The following is a 27,625-nucleotide window of genomic DNA, read 5'->3' as shown; positions in this document are numbered from 1 at the left end:
ACCAGGACCAACCTGTGTAGCAGCCGAGATCCGACGAGATCGAGCGTGTACAGGTTGGCATGGCCGTAAGCCATTACGACAGTGCTGAGTAAAAAATTTACCCAACCAGGGTCTCCATAGCGCTTAACCCTGTGACACCCGGACCGACCTGGCATTTTTCCCCCTGAAAAAAGCCCAAGTCCCTCAGGGTACCAGAACAGCAGATCTACATCCCCGGCGGACAACGGGTTCAACTGATCCGGACCAGCGTGACCAGAACCAGTCCCGTGCCCTAACCACGCCGACATGCCTACTCCAGGAGAAAGGGCAGATATGCGTGTTGATCTTAACATGAAAAGAAGGCGCCACCCAGACGTTCGGGCGAACCGCGCCCGGTGGCCCACCCCCAGGGCGTGAAACCCCTCTACATATGTTCAGATCCATTCCGTCATCATCCCCCAGACATGAACGAGAATCCGTCGATAACCAACCCAGGTCATGAGATGTGGTCGTCGGAAGAGGAAAAACCTCCATCCCAGTTGCTTTATAAAAACGCCGTTTTAACCTCAAGCAACCAAGGCGTGCCAGTCAGTCGCCTGTTTACAGCGAGCTAGCACTATACGTGCGTCGGGACACACCCACATCAATGAACAGGCTATTTAGACCTGTCATTGAATCCCCAAGGCGCCCAGGGGAACGACAAGAGGGGTGTGACACTTCCTAACTCCAACTCTTTTTTAATAGAAAAGAAGGAAGCACCAACAGTATGTATCCCAGTCTACACAGCCGGGGGTAAAAAAAATTCACATTTTTACATCCCACCACCCTCCCATAGGAAGGAGACGGGAATCCCCAGAGAGACTTCCCACGCGAGCTGTACAGAATATATTGCACCTTGAGCCATGTAAAAAATTGGTTTTAGGGCTCTCCGGGGAAGAGGCACTGAACCCATACACACTCAATAATCGAATTGAATCGAATACATACACAATAGAATAGGACACCTTCTAGAGGGTCCACTCACCTTGACAATCTGAGGAGGAGGCTCTGTACTCTGAAGGAGGCTCCCTCACATGGAAGGAGGAGTCCGAACTCACAGAAGGCCCGAATAGGCGCTTGGTGAGGAGGAGCCCTGACCACCCCCCGAAAACAGATCCATCACATGGACCTGAACAGCACACGGAAGTCCTACCAACAGAGACGCGCACGGTGACGTACTCTATGGCGGGGGAATTTCTGCGGTGCACACGCCCAATATTCCAGGCCGTGGGACCAGGAAACTCCTTCCCCCCCCCCCCCCCCCCCCTCACCCCGTAATGTGCCGAACCGCAACGTGACAGGAACCTTGAAGGACAGGGGGTGTACCCCTGACCAACAGAAAAAAGGGGGAGAGGAAAGGTTACCAGTTCACCCCTTTACGACCAGTGATGCCACAGATTACTTGTAAAAGTAATCCGATTACTGATTACTGATTACTCCTTTAAAAAGTAATCTTAGTTACTTTACTGATTACTTGATTATCAGAGTAACTTAGTTACTTTGAAAGTAACTAGGTTACGAAGTCGTCGTCCCTGCTGCTGCCACAACATAAGAATGACAAAAAAAAAATTGTAAAATGTACTCAGTTTGAGTAAAATGTACTAATAGGGCAGGTAGGCCTATCTTGCTATCTATAGATCTATAGATTTCACAAAAGATAAATGGTCAATAACACCACATGTAGGCTGATATGTAGCCTACCTTTGAGGCCTGCCCCATTCAGATATGGTTCTACGTTATTATTATTTATTATTGTGTGAATGAATGAATGAATGAATGAATGAAAACTTTATTTAACAGATTGCAGAATGGGTACAATACAGTACGGCTCAATACACACAATTGTTAAGGGGATGCAGACCAGAGAAAGACGTTTGTCTTGTTTCCATCAGGGTCCCCCATTTTCAATTCATATAGACATTTATGACATACACAACATACATGACATTTATGGCATAGGGACATATAGGTATTTAGTACTGATACATTTGTGACATAAGCGGTATTCAAATATACAGTACTGTTACCCCTAGATCATGACAGAGTATATACATATGATGGGGAGGGGACTGTACATTAGGAGGGGGTGGGTGGGTGGGAGGGAAATATATACGGCGGGGAGGGAATATATATACTGCAGTGTTGTCAGTGTGCTACTGACAACCTACTACCTACATACTGCAGTATGGTGTTCCATGTTCATGAATTATAGTGCAATGCAAAAGATGTTTAACTCAAAGGTGGAACATACTGTTTGGCTGGTGGTGCAGCTCCGAGTCCTGTAGAAGTCGACGGTCGTGCTGTGCTGTATATTCCATATGCGGTAGACAGTATTTTGTTTCCTCCGCAAAGTGAATGTTTTTTTCACCCGGCTTAACAAACGTTAAGTAGACTAGTGAACTTCCAGTGCAAGAAAGCGTTACGAATACGAGCGCGAGCTTCTCCCTGCTAGCGCGCAGTTTAGGTCAGCCTGAAAATAACAATAACAGCCGCGCCCACCAGCATGGCTCAACACGCCAGGTTGCGTGCTGTGACGTCACTCCCCAATACAAGGAAAAGCTTTCCAAACATATATTTGACTGTCGAAAACGAAAGAAAATACTGCATTCCGCCTGCATTATGATGAGATAGTAACGAAATAGTAACGCACAGCCACTTGTACAAGTAACTGCAATCAGATTACTGGCTTGTAAAGATTAACGCGTTAGATTACTATTTTCTGGGAAAAGTAATCAGATTACAATAACGCGTTACTTAGTAACGCGTTAGTGGCATCACTGTTTACGACCCCACACCCATGATACGATGTAATGACAAAAAGAGAGTATGACACAGTCATAGTCAGCTCTATGAAGCATTTGACAGCTTCACACAGCGCATGAGCTAACCTGCTATCTGATTTTTACTAAGGAAAAAACACAGAATAGAGAGCGCTCTCTAAGAGCCCCGGTCCAAACTTACACATGTGCTTCTGTGGCCAGTCCAACCCAGTTGTAGGTCACATGACACACACAACCCATCATCACCTACAAAAAAATGGCAAAAACACTCTACAGAGGAACGCCGTTTTTCATAATGAGAGAATACATAATTCTCGATTAGTATCGGCCACAGGCCTTGCTAAGCACACACGAAAGCGACCAACAATCTTTTCTTTTAGGAAAATAAAGGTTCTCCAGCAGATTTAGCACAACCTCAGCAATCAAGCTAAGGGTTACATCGTATCCCTACCACACATTGACACAATGTAGTGCAACAACATGTCCACTCTGATAGGAGGATGAAGAAGTCCCCAGGGAACCGGGGGGAAAAACACAATCCTCCTACTTTACCCTTAATACGGCCAGTTAAAACAGGAAAACCTGTTAATATGTGAACACACTGTTTATTGTCATTACAGGCTGAGAAAAGAACCATTCTTTACTCATTTGTCACTAAGCATAGCTTCATAGGTTAGTTAACCCCCTTAGTTGTGAGTACACGGTACATATAAACACACATGATGTTTCTCACACAACAACCAGATAATTTTCACATCTGTAACAACAACCCGATTTGCACGGAGAAGCTAATTACCAGTGACAAGACAATTCACACATAACTCGCGTCGTATCCTAAATGTATTGCAGCAACACACGTTTTTGGAAAACATCGTTATTTACAAAACATCTAGAAGGTAAAGCCAGAAGACGTGTATAAGGTCTGGCCAAACCTTGTCCTACCCGGAGCGTAGATCAACGAAATGCAGTCTCAAGGCCCCGTAGTAAACACAGCCGTCCTGTGTTGCCGACCCGGCCAGCGTCGCCGCTCCAACCCAAATCCAAGAGAAACAAGATGTTAACACAGTTTTACAACAGTGATTTTACCACACCCGACGGAGCCAGCACAATACCCAACTGGCCTGTGTAGCTGACTTTGAACACAGATCTTCCGCTATCGAACATCTATGCCCATATCTCCTCGTGAGGGAATACTCTCATTTGGATATGAGAGATGGGGCCTAACACGGTGACAGAGAGATATCCACTCGTCCAAAAAACACAGGGATCACCAGTGTTAATGGTCGTGGCCCACTAGTTAAAACTATAATGGGCTTTAGATCAAGGTCTTCCGCTGCTGCCTAAGAGGCTGAACAAAAGACCTTAACCTGGGGCCGGTGATCCGTAAACATTGTCAGTTAGCCCCCATAGCACTAACAGACAAGTGGAGCCGCAAGCAAACAGTACTCACCCAACCTGAAACCCACCGCTTCTCACAACAGCGGCGCGCCCTACAGTTCAGCTGTGTCCTGAAAGGTTTCACCCCAACCAACACAGCAAGAAACTGCAGTTGAGAGGCATGCAGCGGCGTGCTCCCAATACGAAAACCGGTGGAGGATTTTAGAATGATCACCATCTTCCAGACACTCCAGTGACGAAGACAATATCGCCGTATTTTCACGAAAATAGTGAGAGAGAAAATAAAGATATGATGTCAACGTATATCCTTGTTCTTCCTTTCCTCGTAAACATTGTCAACCAATATTTTTCTCCACGTCAAGTGGGCATATGAGCAACACGTTGCTTGTGATGAAAGTTGAGAAGGAGATGAGTGTGTGGCACCACCCCTGCTTATATAGGTAAGCGGATGGGGGTGTGGCCAGATGAATGCTGGCATTTAAAGGTACATTTAGAAATGTATTCAGTGTATATATGCTGAAGCGAGATATATGCATAGAGACGCAGAGCGGGAGCTAGAGTGATACAGAACTGTAGAACATAATGGCTGCGCCTGCACCCAAAACACTGTTCACCGGCCTAAAAAGTCCATCCCTCATGGCAGGGGATCTACAAATGTCCACACCCTAATGTCTCCAAGGGCTGTAAGCAAAGCAGCGTGAGGGTTCAAGGACCACCCTGAGCACCAAAATGACTGCCAGTCCTAGCTACAACAGGCCAACAGGATCAACAGGCTGATTGATTGATTGATTGAAAACTTTATTAACGGATTGCAGAATGGGTACAATATACGGCTCAATACAAACAATTGTTAAGGGGATGCAGACCAGAGAAAGACTTTCGTCTTGTTTACATCAGGGTCCCCCATTTTCAATTCATCAAGACACATAGGCTACATGACATACAGATATACAGTACTGTGTTCTAATAGAAAGTTAGCTAATTGTAGATACATCTTATATCAACAGTTGACGGCTGCAAAAAAAAATGGAAATACCTCAGGGACAAGTATTTTAAAGGAGAGGAAGTTAGAGATGGATAGGAAGAGAAGTGGAGCCGGGGCCACCTCACATAAGAGGTGTAATGACCATCCTGGGTTTCCTTGTACCTCACTGTAGGGAGAGGGCCACAACCTCAAATTTAGTAGTGGTTCAGGGAGGAGAGGAAGGAGAGGTGTCGGGAGAGATCATGGCCCTGCTGAGGCCAATGATGTCGCCCCAAAGAGAGATAGATGTAGCAAGCTGGTAAACAAATGTTTAAAACATACTATAGTGTATTACTGCTGGAATATTCTCCATATGGTTAACTCAGGTAAACTTAAAATATGTTTTCTTTACAGGTTGTGGAAAGTGAAGAGGAGGCAGCAGGCCCACCAGCAGGCCCCTCAGCACATCTCTCAGAGGATCCGGTGTCAGCAGACACATCTCCTCCATCTCCTCCAAGGACCTCTACGAGGGTTCATGAGACCCTCAAAGAGCACACAGCCCCTCACAGTGTACCAGGAAAGGGTTCTGTCTACCTTGGCAAAAGACACTGATGAGGATGAACATTGATGAGTCTGGTGCCCTCAATGCGGAGGCTAGTTCGAATGCGCTTTCAACAAGTGTTTTACGATGTGGAGTTTGGTGGGGAGATGTAGACACACTTTTTCCTTTTATTTATCTAACATGTTCTCAATTGTAAATATGATTGTTTTTACTTGTTCTTTTCTAATATTTCAAATAGGAATAATTTCTCACTTGTTTTATTCTAATATGGATCAGTTTTTTTTGCATTTTACCTTTTAATATGAACAAACTATGCACAAAATAAATAAGTTGTATTAGGTAGGGATGCGTGTAGTAGCTGGTTTGCTGCAGATGGTAAGGAGCAGGGCACATGTTCACCATGGGCACCAGTGTCTAAAGGGCAGACACTGCACAAGAAGGGGCACAGGACACTGCACAAGAGCCTGAAAATCATGCCCATGGTGAAAATTTACCAAACTAGATTTGTAACTAAATTTAGTACTCGAGTCGTTTTGGACTGGATACTTTTTTACTCTTACTCGAGTAGTTTTCTTAAGGTCTTTACTCTTGGCAATTTTTTTTATAAAAATACATTAATCTTATCCAAGGGCCCACATGTGACCCCACATGTGGGCCCTCATGAGGACGATTCGCAACGCGCCACTTTGCCGACCTCTAGTGTGCATTTCTTTTAATACAATATATAGAATTAAAGCCATATTTGTTTTTATTTTGTTTTAGTTTTTATTTCTGAAAATCATGTAATTTGATTTATTAATATTTAATGAAAGCCTATTCATCTGAAACCATGTTGCGGTTTGTGCAAGTATAGAATTTGCATCTTTAATTAGGGAACCAAAGTCAGAATGTGAAAATACTATGTTTGTGTCATCAGCAAAAATAATGGGCAGAGCGGTATCAAACTGTAAAGCTAAATCATTTATAAAAATAAAAAAACAAAAGAGGCCCAAGGATTGAACCTTGTGGAACCACACAAGATACCTCAGTTCTATTGGAGTTCATACCCTCAATACACACATATTGCTGCCGGTTGCTGAGATAATCTCTAAACCAATGGATTACAACATCCTGAAAACCATAATGATTCAGTTTGGATATTAAGATACTATGATCCACTGTATCAAAGGCTTTTGATAAATCTAGAAAAATCCCAATTGCAAATGTATTATCATTTAATGCTTCATATATTTTGTCAGTAAGTTGGAGGAGAGCCATATAGGTTGAGTGATTTTTTCTAAATCCATATTGATGCGTATACAGGATGTTGTTGTCATTGAGGTGTTTTAACACTCTTGCATAGACCAACTTCTCCAAAATCTTGGAGAAGCAGGCAGGGTAAGATCGATATAGGACGATCAATGCGGAACGCCCTACCCACAGCCGTAAAAAAATGTGAATCCCTACCCACCGCTCTCAAAGAGCACCTACGGGAGGCTGCCATTCGAAACTGTTTATTTGATTTATTAATCATTGTTTTAATATCAGGACAACAATTTGACTGGAACCAGAGAGGAGCCACCGTGCGGTGAACACAATCAAAATCCCACTTAGGAAACAGGGAAAGTGTCACTTTTTAGCAAAGAAAATGTAAACTTTTTGTAATGTTTAATTTATACACACTTGATAGTAAAAAGTCAAGTGTGTAAAAATCTGAATCCACTTTTAAATTTTTTATTAGACCCTATCCATAGTTAGAAGTCTTCATTTGACACACCAGAAAACAGCACCAACAGGCTTAATTGACCCAACAAATTGAGCCAAATAGAAATATTAATGGCTGAGAATTTCATATATACCCACGATAAACAGAAAATAATCATAAGCATCCAGGGTTGAGGGGGGGGCATTATGGGACCTGGATGTGAGATAGGGGGGCCTTGATCACAAACAAAGGTTGAGGACCACTGATCACATGATTACAGTACTGTAGTGGCACTCATTTATTTAGTCATTTAGACATTTATTTAGTTATGGCCAATGTTTGAGGTTGGTGAATCACCCCATACTAGCTCTGAGCCTCTGACACCCAATAGCATATATCTGCAGAGCCACAGAGCCCAATGTCTGGGCGGGGCTTCGTGGCGTGGACGTGGCTTGAGGCGGGGCTTCGTGGTGTGGACTAGCCTTGTGGCATGGACCTGGCTTTGCACTACTGCGCATGCGGATGAGGGGGGGGGGGGGCTCTCTCGCTCGCTCTCGCTCTCTCTCTCGTTTACGGCATACACAACTTTCGTCTTGTTTACATCAGGGTCCCCCATTTTCAATTCATCATAACATGACATACAGATAGACAGTACTGTTACATCTAGACATTTATGACATACCAGATCTACAAATATACTAGACATTTATGACATACCAGATTTACAAATACACAGCACTGTGATACAAAAATAGTCTAAAAAGAGTATATACATTTGAGGGGGAATAAACTGTACATTGGAAGAGGTTGGGTAGGTGGGGAAAACTGTAAATTGGAGGGGGTTGGGTGGGGGGGACTGTGCATTGGAGGATTGGAAGAGGTTGGGTAGGTGCCTTTCTCAGCCTTTCCTGAGCTAGACATTATCAAACAGATCTATAAGCAGATGTATGGATGTCTGGCATCTTTGTCATGGCAGCTAAAGCTTCTTTCGGTTTAGTGTCTGTGGCTGTGCAGGGATTCATGGGGAAAGAAACAGGTTGGTACGTAATGGGCTGCTGGAGTTAAAATGACTTGTACCTGAGGCCTGCCTGGACACATGACATAAGTGGTGGTCCACCCGTCACTTTACCATGACTGCACATTAACCTGGCACACAACACACTTGTTCACATATCATTTTTCTTTCACTCTAAAGGAAATATGTCTCACATACAGTAGACCCCCCCCAGTACTTTGTGGAGACGAAGATGGGAGGCCCGTCTGTGGACCTGCTGATGAGTACCAGTCTTCTCCTCAGACATCAAATCAGTTTTTCACATTAGGAAATAACATATCGGCATAGTCGCGAGGGCTCTCCTCTTGCAAATTGCATTTGATGCTGTAGACAATGCCACTGGGACACATTACTATACAGCCCATCCACCTGAAATGAAAGAAAATCAAACACTTATATGATCACATCAGTTAGTCTTAGACAAAGTTAAATTATGCCCTTCGCATATCTTTTCTGGATACACATTTTAAATAACCAGAGGCAACACTAAAGCAGCACTGTAATGTATCGTACCTGAGGCAGCCCAAATCTTCTCAAAGATTTTATCATAAGTGTGCCTCGACTTCATTTCAGTAGATAGTCTCAGAAGGAGGTCAGTGCGTGACCCAGAGGAATCCAATTTGCATTCTTTACACAGCTTCCGTATCATGACTGTTAATAGTGCGCTTACTCGGCATGGTGAACCCTGGTAGCAGAGTGAATACGAAGAGACGACGTGGTGACGATAACATGTTTACTCACAAGACAGGATACACGACTGACAAACACAGGTAACATTTAGGCCATGTCCCCACGTATATGGATCTTTTGTCAAACGCACATTTTATTCCACGATTGGGCCTCTCACCCACACGTAAAGGGTGTTTTCAGAGACATAAACGGAGACTTTCAAACACATTTACAAAACACAGACAGGGGAACACAAATCTAACACAATGGAAACAACAATGACAACATAGACAACGAACATAACAAACATAAATGGCAGATGACAATGTTAATTAGGTGTGTGAGCTGATGCCAGATCTGCCACATCTGGGCCCCGTAACTGAGTTAGCCGGATAATTTTCAGCATAGCTTGACTTAAGCCAGACCTTTCCATTCCCAGACGCTCGATTGTCTAAATCACTATGACAACAGATCAAAAAGTTTGAACCTGGTCGAGGGCAGGGTTAAGTTCAGTTAGCTGGATGAACCATGGCCACGCCCCCGCAAAGAAATCCCAGCTCCCTTCCTGAAATATTTCTCAGTCTAGATCCCATTATGCCATTCTGAATTATGTTTTTGTGCTTCGTTTGAAATGTAAAATAATAGGTCTGCAGTAACGCTGATAATAAATCATATTCAGCCTATGCATTTACTTTGTCCTATATAATGCACGTCATATTTATACGGATACGGCGCTCGCGAGTCGCGACACACACAGTTATTTTAATAACGGACTAAACGGAGCATTGCAAATGTGAATCCCGCTGGGATATTTGAATGAAACCTATCGGGTGTTTGGCTCTGATTAGTTTAATATTCTTCGCTGTGTATTTGCTTAACGGAGCACCCGGATGCGTTTCATTCAAGCTGAAGCGTCTATGTGCGGATTGTGGATATGAATTATGAGGAATCTGAATCTGTGGAGTATTTAATTGTATCACTGTCAGTGTGACAGTGTCACACATTATTGTGATATTGTAACTGGGATTAAAATATATGAGGAGATGCGCTGTTTGATGGATTTGATGACGTGACGTGACTTGATAAATTGAATGAGCCTTTGACGTTTTTGATGAATGAATTTGAGAAAATGCATTTATCTTTTCAAGCACTGTTATCTGATGATGAACATGAGGTGTCACTGGTATAAACCAAATGGTAATCAATTCAATGCATGTATGGATTAGGTCCGAAACAGATTAAAACCTGATTAATAGTGTAACTGCAAGCCTCCCTCCAAGCCTCTCTTTGGAAACCATGTATTTATATAGTACATAATACCTAAGCACATACAGATATCCTCATAATATAATTCGTATCAATTAGATATACTATTTGGGCTTGTTTTTATCGTTATTCTGAAAGAGTTGAACTAATTATTTTCGCTAGCAAGATCTCATTTGATTATCCATTCCATAAACCTACTGCCAGCAGGCACGTTTAAAGAAATATAATCTGATTGATTGGGGTAATGCGGGATTTAAAATTAGCCTATAGATTATGCATTTAACTTGTCGGTGAGGCTATTGAGCCGTACTGCATTGTACCCATTCTGCAATCTGTTAATAAAGTTTTAAATCAATCAATCAATGCCGTTAGAAAATCAGGATTTCTGTGATCGACACATGCTGTCTTTTCAGCTGAAGCGGCCGCGCGCAATTATCCTGAGTCTCAAGTCTGGTTCAAATGAACGAGACTGAATCAGCGTTCGAGGAACAGGAAAATCCCGGATTCAAACATCGGGTTAATTGAATCTGGATAATGGGACTCTTGGTCGACTTAGTTGAACCAGGTACGGGGAATAGGGCCCTGGCTCAGCCCACCGGTTGCCAATGTTGTATTGTGAAGGGTATTGACGGGGGTTGTGAATGTCTGAGTCCTGGACCAACCGAACCGGGCGGAGGGTTGCCGGCTGGTCCCACAGGACCGGGGGAAGTGTTACACATGACTATTAATTAATATCAAGTTTGTTTTTTCCTCATCAGGACATGAACATTTATACAGAACGTCAAATGTATATACTCCCTTTTCTGGACTCTTTTTGTATCACAAACAGTACTGTATTTGCAAATCTGGTATGTCATGAATGTATAGATGTAGCAGTACTGTCTATCTGTATGTCATGTATATCCTGATTAATTGAAAATGGGGGACCCTGATGTAAACAAGACGAAAGTCTTTCTCTGGTCTGCATCCCCTTAACAATTGTGTGTATTGAGCTGTACTGTATTGTACCCATTCTGCAATCTGTTAATAAAGTTTTCAATCAATCAATCAATCAATCAATCAATCAATCAATCAATCAATCAATCAATCAATCAATCAAAACCTAGTCCAAGCCACGAAGCCCCGCTCAGACGTTGGGCTTGCGGCTCTGCAGATATACCCTACTCCTGTGCCTCTGCAGATATACCCTACTCAGCCTAACAGCTGGAAGGCATCTTTACGTCATGACGTAGCAGTAATCAGGCACAGTCTACGTCCTTGCATAGGACCAATCAACTGCTCTCATGTGCGATAACGACCTAGTTTAAAAGTGAAGCATTGTGTACACATCCAGTCCTCTGACAACTAAAGACGTGGCTAACGTACGAGATTTATTTTTGCAAATAGCATATTAGATTCCACGAACGGCTGCAAATATGAACTTTCAAATTATTGTCGGGTGTCCCGTAAAGATCAGTCGGAGTGATGGTGAGCATTGCTAGCTTGCATAGCTAAATAACGCTAACTGAGTATTTGTGATTCATACAGTGTTAGCTAAGTAGCTAACAGTTAACTAACGTGAATTAATCTAACGTAACGTTGGGCAATTATGGAAAGTTGGGATATGGTTGCAGCAGGTTTTAGCAAATAAACGTTAACTAATTTTAACATAATAACGCTGTCTCTTGTTTGATTCTGATGTAAGTTATGTCGTGAAGTATAAGCCCAACTTACTGTCATGCACTTGTCCTGATATACTAACCTACACTGTAGCACTCAACACTTTGATGAACATTGTTACTCAGCTGATAGTTTGCTTCCTGCTGTCTTGTTGTACAAAACTTGTAAGTCGGTTTGGATAAAAGCGTCAGCTAAATGACAAAATGTAAATGTATGTAAACGTGACGTGTTTTTGATGGGATTTTCCTTTTGCACAGTTCTCCCTGTCAATTCCTTGTGGGCAATGAAACTATAAACTATATATATATTTTTTTTAAATATAGTTTCCTTTGTTGTGGGCTTTCGAAATGATCACATTCCTCCTATAATTACGGAATCGTTCTTACAGGGCGAGTGCACTACGCCACCGTGAAGTCGATCGACTTGGTCAAGAACGTAGCCATGGTGGAATGGCAGGAAAACGACACATTGCGAGGAAAGGAGGTCAGTGTTTGGACTAATTACAAAAACCGCCGTGAATGAATGAGAACTTTATTTAACAGATTGCAGAATGGGTACAATACTGTACGGCTCAATACACACAATTGTTAAGGGGATGCAGACCAGAGAAAGACATTTGTCTTGGTTACATGGATGATGATGCAGAGAAAGGGTACTACGACTATGCTTGCACCTCATGGTACCAAAGCACCTCAAAGGCACTAAAAAACAAATTACAAACATCTCAAAACAAGCTAGTCAGACTACTACTTGACCTGACTCCTAGAACCCACCTCACCCCTGCCCACTTTGACAACCTAGGATGGCTTAGAGTAGACGACAGAGTACAGCAACTTGCAATGGGCCTGGTCTACAAGATACACTACGCGACCAAGGTACCCATGTACATGTCAAAATACTTCCCAAAGGTCAGTGAATACCACGATCACAACACCAGAGGGAGCTCCACAAATCATGTAAAACCCAGATTCGGCTCAAACAAGGGACTAAACACGTTTCGCAATTATGCCACATCAATGTGGAACGCCCTGCCTAAAGCTGTAAAGGAATGTGAATCACTACCCACCTTCAAAAACACTCTCAAAAAACACCTACGTGAGACTGCAATTCGAAACTGGCCCCTACAAATGTCCTAACCTAGTTGTACAGTAAATGACCAAGTAAGGCTTTGTCAACATTCCAATGTACAGTGTAAAATGTGTATGTGTCCCCTACCCAACCCCCCCCCCCCCCCCCCCCCCCCCCCCCCCCACCTCCAATGTACAGCCCTCACCCAACCCACCCAACCCCACCCCACCAACCTCCTCCAATGTACAGTTTCTACGCCAAATGTATATACACTCCTTTTCTGACACTTTTGTATCACAAACAGTACTGTATTTGCAAAATCTGATATGTCATAAATGTATAGATGTAGCAGTACTGTCTATCTGTATGTCATGTATGTCATATATGTTATGATGAATTGAAAATGGGGGACCCTGGTGGAAACAAGACGAAAGTCTTTCTCTGGTCTGCATCCCCTTAACAATTGTATGTATTGAGATGTACTGTACTGTACCCATTCTGCAATCTGTTAATAAACTTTTCAATCAATCAATCAATCAATGCATTGAAAATGGGGGACCCTGATGTAAACAAGACAAGTCTCTCTGGTCTGCATCCCCTTAACAATTGTGTGTATTGAGCTGTACTGTATACCCATTCTGCAATCTGTTAATAAAGTTTTCAATCAAAACATCAGTGTCCCCCATTTTCAATTCATAGTGACATTTATGACATGGGGACATGCATGGCATACAGGTATATAGTACTGTTACATTTGTGACGTATACGATATGAAAATATACAGTACTGTTACCCAGAGATCTTAACAGAAAATATATACATATGATGGGGAGGACACTGTACATTAGGAGGGGGTGGCTGGGTGGGAGTAGAGCCATATGGAATCCGCGATCACGGAATCGCGGACGGAATCGCGGAATTGAGCAATAAAAATTGAATAAACTATTAAAAAAAAAAAAAAATTACTTTTTTTTTTATGTTGTGGGACTTGTACAGCACTTTGTTCAACTTTGTCAGTGCTGTAAAGTTTAAACCTTTTTAAATCTTAGACAAACAAAACACTGCTTTCATGAAATATTGTAAGCAGTCATTTGAGGCTTTATAAAAGCAGCACAATGAACACAAATCTGTCAGTGCCGAGTCCGACCTCGTCTTAAATAACAAACGGCATTGCTTGTTGTAGTTAACAAAGAGGCAGGGTTGATTTTGCAAAAATATATATATATATTTTTTTAATACTCAAATTTTATTTTCATATTTGAATCCCATGCCCATCGAACGAAGCTTCAAAGTATTTAAGACGGCCCTATTAAATGGACTGTTATATCTTATTAAATTGTGGACATTTATTCATTCCCACTTATCAGACACTATTTCTGATGGTAAAATGAGCGTACAAAGCAAAATACAGAATTCTGAAATATTAAAACGGAAAAAACTGAACTTTGAAAAAAATAAAATGGAATTTGGAAAAAAATAAAACGGATTTCATATGGCTCTAGGTGGGAGGAAATATATACATACGGTAGGGAGGGCACTGTATTAGGTGTGGGGGGGGGGGGGGGGTTGGACATTTACAGTGGCCAGTTTTGAATTGCAGCCTCCCGTAGGTGCTCTTTAAGAGCGATTTTGAATGTGGGTAGGGATTCAATTTTTTTTTTACGGCTGTGGGTAGGGCTTTCCACATTGTGATTTGTGGCACTCCCTCTGGTGTTGTGGGTGTGGTATTCACTGACCTTTGGGAAGTATTTTGACATGTACATTGTATTTCCGTCTTGACTATCTTTTAGACCTAGTACCTCTGTGTAATAACATACAGTACCATATCAACATTTTCATAAAGCTTTATTCCAGGAGCCTCAAGTTTAGTTGAGCATGGGTTATCGTATGGTAATGCCTGCATTTCTGCCTGTGTTTATATTTGCAGGTAGAGTTTATCGAGCTGTTAGATCTCAACAAAGGCCTGGAGGAGTTGGTCAATTCCAATGATGCAACGTTGGAGGAGGTCATGCCACCTACTCCTGCTCTGAGTCTAGACAAGGCAGGTGTAGTAGAGTAGCCTTGGACAGATTGTGAATGCGGAAGTTGTTGGCTACTAGATGCTAGCTAGAAGGACCCCACAAACTAGATTTCCCCCATTTTTTTCAGAGCACAGAGAGGGGAGGGAGAGGGAGGTGAAGAGCGGTGGAGAAACACAGCCGCCACACGATGTAATTTGGGGCTGATTATTATAGATTGCGACTGCGAGCCATGGCGGACAGTGAGAGCGACACACCAACGGGACTGGGAGCAGCGCTGCCACAGGAAAGGAGATGGATAGTGACAGTAATACAGTATGGAGTGTAGTGTGGGAGAGGAGCTCGGGGGAGAAGGACTGAAAAGGGAGGGGAAGGGTCATGAGTAGGGATGTCCGATATTATCGGCCGATATCGGCATTAAAATGTGATATCGGAAAATATCAGTTAGTTTTCAAATGTTAATTTAATTTTTTCACATTTCTATAACCTTTTACCCAGGCAAGCAAGTAAGAACAAATTCTCATTTTATTTATTGTCAAAAGTATGCATAATGTTGTGTTAATTCCACAACAAGAGATATGTAATGTTAATTACCTGAAATTATTCAATTTTTGGGGGGGGGGGGACCCTGCATATATCGGTATCGGTTGATATCGGTGTATCGGTAAAAAAGCCAATATCGAGCATCCCTAGTCATGAGAGAGGTGGGGCTGAGGGTAGGGCAAAGGAAGGACTTGACAGAATTGCTGAATATAGTGGTGAGATTTGAGGGAGAAGGGAGAGTTAAAAAAATCGGGCCATTAAAGTTAACGACTCACAAGAGAGCAATTAGGAGAAGTGAAGTACGCAAACAAACGTTTTGAGAGATGGAAACATTGTAGTATGTATACGTATAGAGCAGGTGGAGAAGGCGAAGGTAATGAGTAGCATTGGAAAAATCAATATCTCTAAAGTAATAAGAGTAGGGGAGAAGAGGGACAGTTAGCCCCTTTCGGTCTGTGATGCACTCCAACAAGGTTGGACGAGTGAATACAGTTAATTTTTATAAACTGATCAACACTGCTCAAAACGGCTTTAGCCTGCCTGATCACAGCGCATGCGCATCAGGCACCCAATGCCGGAAATAAAGCTGTGTTGACCAGTTTATAAAAATTATTTAATAGCAACACCGAGCTTTCAAACCCTAGCGTTTGTCTGTCCGAAACCCTCGTGCAACTGTGTACCTCTTGAAATTTCTCTACGAGTTAATTGTGGGATTTTCCTATGGAGGAATAAGGGTGTGTGTATTCACTCTGTGCATCAGTCACGAAAGGGGCTAAGGGATGGTGGGTGCAAGCCAGGGGGTAATTTCTGGAATATCAATCGAAGTTACTATGGAGAATTTGGTGGACATTTTAAAGAGACAAACATAATAGGAGTGTAAAACGCTGAAAGAATGAAAAGGGGAGAAGAAAGAGACTGAGACCACTTTGATTCAGTTTGAAAATGAGGGTATTCCAAATGAGGTGTTCTTGGGATATATGGTATATTAGGAGTTAGGGAGTTTGTATCTAAACCATTGATGTTTCAACTGCCAAGAATTTGGGCATATAGCCAAGATGTGCAAAAAGAGGAAGCAATGTGCTGGATGTAGTGGGGAACATGAGTGTGGAGAGGGAGTGGAACCAAGTGCTGTACCTGTGGAAAGGAGCATAGTGTTGCATATTGGGGATGTGAAGTGATGAAAAGAGAGGTGGCGGTTCAACAGATGAGAGCGGCAAAATCTCCTATGCAGCTAAGATGACGGCACAGGAAAAGCAGGATAAGGAACAGGGGTTCAAAAATATAGTACAGGAGGATAAATAGAAGATGTGGGAGGAGAAGAAGAATTTTGTGGCCTTTGTAGCAGGAGTGATAAATGCAACACGTACGATTAAGAGTAAAAATGAAAGGATCAAAATAATTGTTAAAGTAGCAGTACAACATCTGGATATGAAGGGTCTGATGGGAGGAAGTAGAAAGCGAGTTGAACAAGAGGATTGTGATAAACCAAGAAGTCCAGAGTCCTAAAGACAGTGTCCAGCCATGCCCAGCAATTGTGGGCATAGTTTAAGTATAGAACTGAGGAGGGCAGTAATACGCCATGTTGCGTTTACACTGCCGGAAAAAGGAAGAAGAAGAGTAGCCTTGCCTGAGACTTCACAACCCAGGAATAACCAGTCAGCTGTCTGTATAGTATAAATCGGTTGACAAGAGCAGGGTTGACTAAGGGTGTCATGATTAATCGATAATAATCTATAGGCTGACCTTCGATTTTCTTTGGAATTCAAAGCTTCGATTTTTTTTTTTAATATATATACCGGTAGATTTTTTTGATTTTTTTTTGGATTTGTACAGCACTTTGTTCAACTTTGTCAGTGCTGTAAAGTTAAAATCTTAGACAAACTAAACACTTTGCTTCCATGAAATATTGTAAGCCGTCATTTGAGGCTTTATAAAAGCAGCACAATGAACACAAATCTGTCAGTGCCGAGTTCGACCTCATCTTAAATAACAAACCGCATTGCTTGTTGTAGTTAACAAAGAGAGGCAGAGTAGATTTTGCACAAAATTATTATTATTATTTTTTTCATAATCGAATTTTATTTTCATATTCGAATACCATGCCCATCGAACGAAGCTTCGAAGTATTTAAGACAGCCCTAATCTATTAGAAATTGATTATTGGATTCCATTGGTAGCAGTTAAATGTTCTTAAGCGCCTAGTCTGACACAAAATAAGAAGAAAATACCCAGTTAAACTGCATGCTTTAGCTTGATTTCAGTGTGCATTCATGGGAAAATGTAAATAATAAAAAAAAACATGCTGTTTAGATGCACCAATTAATCAATAAGATAATTGTTCATTGTTGTATGAATCTTTTACTTAAATAGTCATTAGTAGCAGCTTCTTATCGAAGGTTTGTTTTCCTGTGTGGTAGACCTGTCTTAGTGAATAGTACTGTGTTGTCTAAAGCACACACTATGGTGTCCATGGGCTTGAGTGTAATGACTTGGATTCTTTCACACCACCCCTCCCCATTAGAAGTATGGTGTTCGACTGCGCTCATCAAGGATTCCTGCCCCTCCTTCTTGTAAGTACCTTTCCTGCGTGAGCAGACTCCTATTACCCTCAGTTCTTTGTGTGTGGGGGGTGGAACGATTCACAAAAATATTGGTTCAGTTCATATCACAGATTTGACATCAGTCTTCTGTACGGTTGGGGGAGGAGGGGGGGTATTCCATTGCCAATTCAAATAGAATTTTCACTTAAAATGTATTCGTAAGGAACGCATACCATTTGTTGATTATAGGTGGCTCTCATAATGGGACTTGTGTGAAGAATCTAGACATAGTGAGTGTGTAGTGGGACTGTTGGATACTTTTTTGACAGGTCTGCCTTGTGTCTGTTCAGGTTTGGAAAGTAACTGAGAGGAAATATTAACATTCTGACTTGTGGCAAGCATCTAAATAGATTAATAAATAAATGAAAAGTTGTTTAGTACAATTATTGGTTTTGGATTTAATTGCTGCAGGCAAAAATGACTAATGACCGTTAACCAACCTTTGTATTCCTTATTCTTAGTGTTTTATTACAGTAAGTGGGTACATTTCCCCTCTACACAAGTTGATTAAACAGTTATACAAACAAAAGCACTCCATATACACTCCACAAGTGATGTATTTAGTCTAGTAGATAGAGAGGGGTATCATGCACCCCCGGAAATATACTTCTAACCAGATTTTCTAGATTGATAGACATAGCCTGAGTGTCCTATGTATCATTTATATGCAAATTAGGGATGAGATTATCAAAAAATCGCAAAGAGGCAGTCAGGTGGCGTAGCGGAGATTGTGCTCGTCACCAATGCAAGAGGCTGCGGTCTCGACTCCCGGAGAGTCAGCATTGCCTTGGCTTGGGCTGATCGCTATACTAACTCGTTAGGGTGAGGGAAGCCGTGGGTGGGTCCTGGGCGTTGTGGACAGCGACCCATACAGTTCGGTCGGGGCGCCTGCACAGCGAGGGTAGGATCTGGAGAAAGATAGTGTGACCTTCCACACGTTGAAGAACATCTGGTCCTCCAAGGACATCGCCATGACAACCAAAGTGCGGCTCTTCAATTCAAATGTCAAATCCGTCCTTCTCTACGGTTCAGAGACTTTTTTTTTTTTTGCTTTAATCCCTGAGTATATGTTGTGTGCATGCTCTCCAACCAACCAACCTACCTCTCTTCCTGCTCTCCAACCAACCTACCTCTCCATGCTCTCCAACCAACCTACCTCTCTTCATGCTCTCCAACCAACCTACCTCTCTTCATGCTCTCCAACCAACCAACCAACCTACCTCTCTTCATGCTCTCCAACCAACCTACCTCTCTTCATGCTCTCCAACCAACCTACCTCTCTTCATGCTCTCCAACCAACCTACCTCTCTTCATGCTCTCCAACCAACCTACCTCTCTTCCTGCTCTCCAACCAACCTACCTCTCTTCCTGCTCTCCAACCAACCTACCTCTCTTCCTGCTCTCCAACCAACCTACCTCTCTTCCTGCTCTCCAACCAACCTACCTCTCTTCCTGTTGGTTGGAGAGCATGCACACAAGAACATACTGTACATTAGGGGTGGAACGGTTCACAAAATCGACAGTTCGGTTCGTATCACGGTTTTGGGCTAACGGTTTTCGGTTCGGTTCGATATACGTTGCTTTTTATTAAAAAAGAATTAACACTCAAAACATGCTTCTCATTTATATAAAAGAAGAAAAAAAAGGTTTACAGTGTTTACAGCCTTAAATAATGTTTGGCACACAAAGACCGAACTGACTGAAAAATATAGGCTACATTTGTCAGTATTAACTTAGTGCAAACAAACGATAGGCTCAGCCAGCACTAGACTTTCCTTTCTTTAATATAAACACAAAAAAAACTGTTTAAATTCCCTGATTGTCAGTTCTTAATGGAAAGATTAGTTTTCCGCTTGAAATTAAAGTGCAGTATTTGAAATACAATGAAAGGAATATGGCTGGATTTCTTATCAAAGGGAAAAGTGTCTTATTTAAAATAAATAAACAAATTAGAAGGCCATCAATATAAATTGCAGCATACATCAAACTAACACACACACTACTGTTTCAAAACAACACTGCTCTGTTCATTCTATTTTTAAAATACGTACATTATCCATCTACATTTATTTAGACTAACATTATTTAAATATTGAGTGCAACTGTGGGGTGGATTAACGTAAATTCGGTGAGTTGGAACTATCTATGGGTTGGTGGGTCCGCAGGGACATTTTAGCATGCAGTGGAAAAGCGGCAATAGTCCCGGTTTGTAGTTAGTAAACACAGTTGTATGTTAGCCTTCTTCGATGTTGAATAAACGTATCATTGTCTTTAAACACCCCGCCTCTCAGACTCTCATTTTCTCCTCTGCTAGCTAGTAGCTACCATAACATTTCATTGACTGTATTAGCTGGCGGGCTACCATAGTTAAAACGTGCGTTGTGTTGTACAAACTGCTAACGTTATGGCAAGATGCGTGTAGGCCTATGTAATGTTAAAGTTGTAATGAAGATTGATTTATATTGCGCTTGCCATTTCCACAAACTGACTAGCACCTGCAGTGCTGCTGCTGCAGCTAGCGCTCACCTCTCCCGGCTAAGTGCCATTATGTTTTTTTTTCATTTGCGCATCCCCTGAACCGTACGATACACAGACGCCCCGAACAGTGGAGGTCGTATCGAACGCTGTACGGTTCGAATGCGTATCGTTCCACCCCTACTGTACATAACATGCACTCACAGCAAGAGGGTACATCAATCTATGCATGCATTGTTCAGTTATTTGCAATATTGGCTGAAATAGCGACATACATTTTTTTGATGGCGTCATTCATTTGCATATAAATTATACATGGGACACTCTGACAGATTTGTATCAAGTAACACTGGTTAACAATATATTTCCAGGGGGTGCATGATGGTATCCACTTTCCTACTCAACTAATTGGTAAAAATGTGACTATGTATTGACTGCACAGATTTGCATAGGCTACTTACTTACATAGAAACATGTGATCACTCTAGGGCAGCGGTTATCAACGGGGGTGGTGCCGCAGAGAGCTGCCAGGGTGCCTTGAGTTTTTTTTTTTTTTTTTGGATTACAGAAAATGATCACTAAAGTGCTATCTGTTGCAGCTGCACGGTTTTCCATGAAAATACCATATTTGGATAAGTTTGACCATTTCTCAAAATCTGAAAATCATTATTTAATAAAACACAGAAAAGGATCACCAAGTTACTCTGGATAAAAACAAACTTAACGGACAACATTGAGACAAAGCTTCCGACACCCTCCATCCAAACTCTTGGAAGAACTCATTGAAATCTCATCTGATACCACCTGGAGAGCTAGTTTCCGAGTAGTGTGGTGCTGAGTACCAAGTATCTCATGATGCAGTAGTTAAGGTGTTGATACCATTCAGCACCACATATCTGTGTGAAGCTGGCTTTTCATCCATGACGGCTCTGAAAAAAAAATATATATAGGGCCAAGTTGAGCCTTGAGGATGACATGCGTGTTGCCTTGTCAAAGATCTCCCCATGTATTGACCGTATTATTAGCCAGCAGCAGCAGACCTCGCATTGAGCTAGAAATGTCCACTGAGCGAACGAGTGCTTATTTTCTGTATTTATTTATATTTTGAGAAATGGTAACTTGTTGATCCTTTTCTGTATTAAAAATAAATAAATACATGATTTTCAGTTTGAGAAATGGTCACGCTTATCCAAATATGCTATTTTTATGGAAAAGCGTGCAGCTGCAACAGATGGCACTTTAGTGATAATTTTATTTAAAGAAATATGCTATTTGATTTACTACTAGCAGTGTAATGTCAACAGTACTAAGCCATTTAGACCTGAAACACCTGTTAATAATGCATTATATAGCCTGCATATACACTCAAATGTGTTTCCCGGTTTCTTAAATAAACATTATTTTGAAAGCAAGCACTTTTGTCATCGTTGTAGCAAAAAAGACAGGACCGGAAAAGTCTTTATCGTATGTAGGGGTGCCCTGGAATATTTTATTGGACACAGGGGTGCCTTGGCAGCAGAAAGGTTGAGAACCCCTGCTCTAGAGATAGTGTTATTGTGATCTTTGACCCTCAAAACATGAGTCTATCACATGCTTCCTCCATAGGAGACAGCCAGCAGCCTATTTTCACCTGGCAGTGACGACTCTCATTGGTGAAGTGTAACACGTGGGAGGTCACACTACCTTCACCATTTCCCTCCCTCGCTGTGCAGGCGCCCTGACCGACCTGTAGGAGTCGCTGTTTACAATGACCAGATTACCACCCACCGCCGGCTTCCCTCCCGCTGACACTGCCAATTGTGCCAGTATGACGACCGGCCAAGCCGGAGGCACCGCTGACAGCCGGATTCGATACCAGTGTCTCTGCGGTGGTAGACAGACGCTTAGTCCGCTGTGCTACCCGGCCACCCTTTCTTTGCGATTTTGATGATCGCGTCCTTAATTTGCATATAAATTATACATGGAACACTCTGACCACTTGTTAACATAGCCTATCAATCTAGAAAGTCTGGTTAGAATATTTCCGGGGGGTGCATGATACCCCCCGCTATCTACTAGACTAATTAGGCTATGGGTTCCACAGTAGCATAGTGAACCAGACTGTCTCTAGGCGACCCGAACCGCGGAGTCTAGCATTTTTTTTCCCCATGAACCGTTCCATCTCTTGTGTGTAGTAGTTCAATAGTTAAGTCTCCATCTTTGTCTTCCTATAAGCCTCTGCTGCAGCAGCCTCCAAGGTTGAAGAGACAGGTCAGCCTGCCATGCATGGTCCTCTTGTCACTATTAAGCTAATGAATCCTTAATCCTCACCACGAGATCAGGGGTGGAACTACATGTTTCTGGGCGCTCTGCTGCCAGCACTACCTGGCCAGTATGGACCTGCATTCAAATACTCCCTTTACACTCCTAACTTACACTGCATGCTTTTTGTAGAGGTTGTGTAAAAATAAGCACCGCTGTTTATCTTTTGTCACTTGTGATTTGACAGACTGTCCCTTGCCAGGGCTCAACTTTTTTCACCAGTCCCAAAAAAAATATTTTAGTGTCTCGATGTACACAATCCCAAAATATATATATTTTTTATTGAAATGATCAAGACTCTGATATAGACATAATTTATGATCATAATGCTGATACTCTATAAAGGTAAGAAAAATTTATATTCTATTGAAATTGAGAAACTGAATAAAGACCAGTGCATTATTAGACAATGAATTAGGCCTAATGGGGTGGGGGCGATATATGGCAAAGGGTATATATGCTAATTTCAATCTAAACGCAATAAAAATAATGTTGCCTGTGCAAGGCCATCTCCATCACTGTACATGCTCTTTTACTCTCTTTCTGCCCTCTCACTTGCCTTCCTCCAATCAGAGAATCCTCTCTCACCCACACTGATTCACTTTAGTGTTGTGCAGGAAAGTAAGTAAACATTATGCTTACCAGTAAATTGGCAAAATGTGATGAGCAGAGATTCAGACCCGCGAACCCACTTTATCATATCTAGATCGTAGCTTGATGGATCGTAGCACAGACAAACGCACAAGTGCAGCAACGTTATGTTAAAAGCCCATATCCCGAATCCGCTTCAAGGTCCTTGACCTGGCATACTGTGCAGTGAGGGGAATGGCTCCCACCTACCTCTGTCAATGGTCTCTACTCTTAACTACACACCCTCAAGAACCCTCTGCTCTAAATCTTCTGGCTGCCTCAGACCCACTCCTATCCGGGGGGGGGGGGGGGGTCATCAAAGAGAATGTGGCTATTCTCGGTCCTTGGCTCCACAATGGAGGAACTTCCCACCGTCTGGACAGCTGGTGTAGACCAAAAACACACTTCAATCAATATTAAAAAAAAAAACTAGCCATCGTCATTTACTATCATGCACTTTGCTACTAAATAATCTTCCTTGCCTACCGTATATTACTACCTACTATGCGAATGTCTTTACTACTATTTAGCATTTTATTTAGCTGACACTTTTATCCAACGCGACTTACAAGTTCTGGGTGTCAGTGATGAAGAAAATGTAGCTAATCACCCAATTTAAATATTGTTTTTTAATGCAGTATGATCATCGCTCAACGTTTGCTTAATGGCAGCCCACAGGCTCACCACCAATACAAGGCGTTTCCCTGATCATCTCTGACGGTCCCAAATGACAAACCTGAGTGTCCAAAATAAACAATTCACTGCCTCAGTACAATGGGACGCTGTTAATGTCGAGCCCTGACTTGAGCTTTCTGTCTTTCCATCTTTCACATTTATGCTCACGCAAAATGTAAAGGATGTATGTAGCACAATCAACCAGGTCCCTGTTTTTCTAAACCTTCTTGGCACTAAGATCAATCTGGTGTCCGAGTCAAATGGGCTAGTGCTATGATTGCTTTGGGAAATATGGGCCCTAGTGTATAAGAATGTTTTCACCAGGTCAACATTTTGATCCTTGGATCTACCTTTTTAAGAGAATGTGCGTACTCTACTTACTGTATTTGTTCATCTGCTTTTGGTTGGGGAAACAATTCCTGTACATTTTTCATGAACAAACATTCCTCTTTGGCTGTACTCTCACTCTTTTAAAATTACTAAATGATGATGTTGAAAATTAAATGCTTTGCACCATTGCTTGGACCATCAATGCCATATTGATGCACTGGTCCAGTGCTGTAAATCATTACATTGATTAAGGCGCAGTTCTTAGACTCACCTGGTGGGATTATGGTTTATTGTCACTGTGAAATATCGTAACCTTTTCTATTGAAGGGGCACAAATGCTCTTTCAATAGAATATTTTTATAGCAAACATATTTTAAGCAATTTCTCTTCCTTCCTCCCATCCGTCTGACTTGGATTTTTTTTTATCAGTCGCCAGGAAGAGCCGTTACATCGCAGTGCCAGAGCCTGAGCCTGCCAGGCCTGTTCTTGAACCTATCCGAGAGTCTTCTCACGCTGGTATGTGGGGTTTGGGGGCGGGTCCAGGGTGCAATGTGATGCTATTGTTCATTGCAGATTCTGAGTACTAAAAGTTCTGTTCCAAATGTTACAGATTTAGACCATTGGTCAGGAACCTGTTTTGTGAGCTAGCTGCATGTGGCTCTTTAGGAGTTTATGGACAAACGGTTCTAGGGACTGCCTGGTGGGAACTACCCACTGGGGAGCTCTCCCAAGAACTACATACCTTTTTTATGGCATTTTTCTGTTTGCATTCGTACCGCCAAAAGGAACGCTGAAGTGACAACCCTGCTTCTGCCTTCTCTTTCCAGAGATGGAACAGGGCTGGTTGCTGCCTGCATAGATCACACTAGATCAACTTGCAACTAAGCATTTCCTGGTTGATCACGAGATGGGAGTGCTAGAGTGGCCAACGGCAAACTTGAAATACTTAAACATATCGAAGATTTCATTATCATATTTGTAGGTTAACAGGAGGCCATGGACTATTTCCCTGATACCAAGTCCTATACCAAGAAACATGTATAACATGCCAGAAGGATTATATTGCAATAATTTCAATGACTCCAAACTGATAGTCGTAAGTTTGTTGTTCAGTGAAAAGCGATGGATTGGTACTCTGTAATGGACGACACTGAAAGTTTAGGAATTCGTATCGTGCCTACATCCCTATTGCCTTCCTTTTTAATAATTAGGGTACACTATCTTTCCCACCCAGCCGTGTCTAACCAGCCTGGTAGGAGGAAAGATGCCAGACTGGGATTTGTTCTGCCATCAAATGGTGTTCCTGCCATAGAGAACGAGGAGCCTGTGACCCTCCCCTCCCAACCCGGCACTTCTATAGGTTTGTTCTGTGACCCTCTCCTCCCAACCCGGCACTTCTATAGGTTTGTTCTGTGACCCTCCCAACCCGGCACTTCTATAGGTTTGTTCCTAGGAGTAACATGTCGGAGATGTCAAGGTAGCAGCATAATAAGCTTTCAAATTCATGGGAATCATCTGCTAGTGGACATTACACTAGCAGTTTGTGTTAGCAGGTGGTAAATCAACTGCTAGTAAATGAACTTATTTGTCTACTAGCTAGCTGATATCCATTACAGATGTTGAGAATTTACATTTTTGATGATTTCCTGTGAGCATACATACTGTATAAAAACAATCTGTAAAAATCACTACTTTTGTATCACTATGACCATGTGTTTTTTTTCCCCCATTGAGGATTTAATTTTACTTAATTTCTCCTGTGACTATAATATTGGTTCCATTATCTCTTTGTATAGCAGGCAGGAGGAGGACTATGGCCTATCCAGATGGGACCAAGGGGAACAAACGTCTGTCCTGTCCTGTGAAGCAGCCCGACTTACTGACCAAGAGGGGAAAGGTCAGACTAATCTCACGATTGGATTTGGGGTCATGATTAGATATACATTTGATGCATGCATAGATATGATTCTAGATTGCTGTTTTGAGTTATTTATTCCCATTTGACTGGTAGACAGTCTTAATAGATAAGGAAGAAAAACTACTTGGTAGTTCTACACTTTTTTATTTGATTGACTGGATACTGCATATCAATACACCGCCTCAGTTAGTAAATGTTGTACATTTACTGAGTTTTACCTGCATGTTAAACTCTTAGGAAACTCTTAAATGTTTTGTTTTCTGACCTGAAAGAAAACATGGAATGAGATTTAACAATTTCAGTAGTGCCAAAGTGATTATTTAATTTAGATATTTTAACATTTCATTTTTAGATGGGGGATGCCAACCGGCCAAACCTCAAGTTCTATCAGATGATTGAGGATTTCAGAGAGACCCTGGAGATATTACCCCTGTCAACCTCCGACCTGGTAAGATTAGAGCCAGTGCCTGACCTATCTTAAACCCTTGCCCCTGACTCTAAACTCTGTTGCCTATACTCAATTTATACCTACCTACTACTTTCACGGTCTACAACTGCCCGACACAATCATAATAATCTTAACCTCTTAGGCCATGGTTACACCATTGAATACAGAAAGTTTTTGTTGCTGAATGATTACGTTTGCTGTCCCAAGTTAAAAAGAAAGCCCTAGCCATATTTTCAGAAAATCTGCCTAAAAGTACATACCCAAGTAAAGGAAGATTGCTCCACTTCTACAAGGTGCATGTTCTTGGTATCTAGGGAATGTATTCCCAGTGTCGGACATATTGTGTCTGTTACTATGCTAGAGTACATTTTAATAAACCAAATGAGAATATAAATTTTTTTCCTGACTGAATAACACCATGCTAACATTGACAAAGTGAGAAATTGCCACCGAGCTCATTCAGCACCACCTTGAGATCAAGTGTACTTAAAAACCTAATAAAATGAACAAAGGGCAGATTTACAGGTTTTTTGTAGATGCACTACTGAATTTTGCCATCCGGACA

The 27,625-nt window shown here is 42.0% G+C and overlaps 1 protein-coding gene across 1 annotated transcript in view; it reads left to right on the top strand.

Moving 5' to 3' along the window:
- The first annotated feature begins 11,727 nt into the window (after nt 1–11,727).
- The window catches only part of LOC311239132 (kinesin-like protein KIF2C), a 32,712-nt gene continuing 16,814 nt past the window's right edge, over nt 11,728–27,625 (top strand). Inside the window, exons 1-9 of the mRNA XM_084327388.1 lie at nt 11,728–11,862; nt 12,443–12,537; nt 15,050–15,163; nt 18,205–18,253; nt 22,973–23,008; nt 25,124–25,210; nt 25,929–26,054; nt 26,491–26,591; nt 26,965–27,060. Of these exons, the coding sequence (XP_084183514.1) occupies nt 11,811–11,862; nt 12,443–12,537; nt 15,050–15,163; nt 18,205–18,253; nt 22,973–23,008; nt 25,124–25,210; nt 25,929–26,054; nt 26,491–26,591; nt 26,965–27,060 (756 nt within the window). The 5' untranslated portion in view covers nt 11,728–11,810. The remainder of the gene's footprint in view (nt 11,863–12,442; nt 12,538–15,049; nt 15,164–18,204; nt 18,254–22,972; nt 23,009–25,123; nt 25,211–25,928; nt 26,055–26,490; nt 26,592–26,964; nt 27,061–27,625) is intronic.

Source organism: Notolepis coatsorum (genome assembly GCF_963971535.1).
Source record: "Notolepis coatsorum genome assembly, chromosome: 13".
Taxonomy (NCBI): Eukaryota; Metazoa; Chordata; class Actinopteri; order Aulopiformes; family Paralepididae; genus Notolepis; species Notolepis coatsorum.
This window is presented reverse-complemented; position numbering and strand designations above follow the sequence as displayed.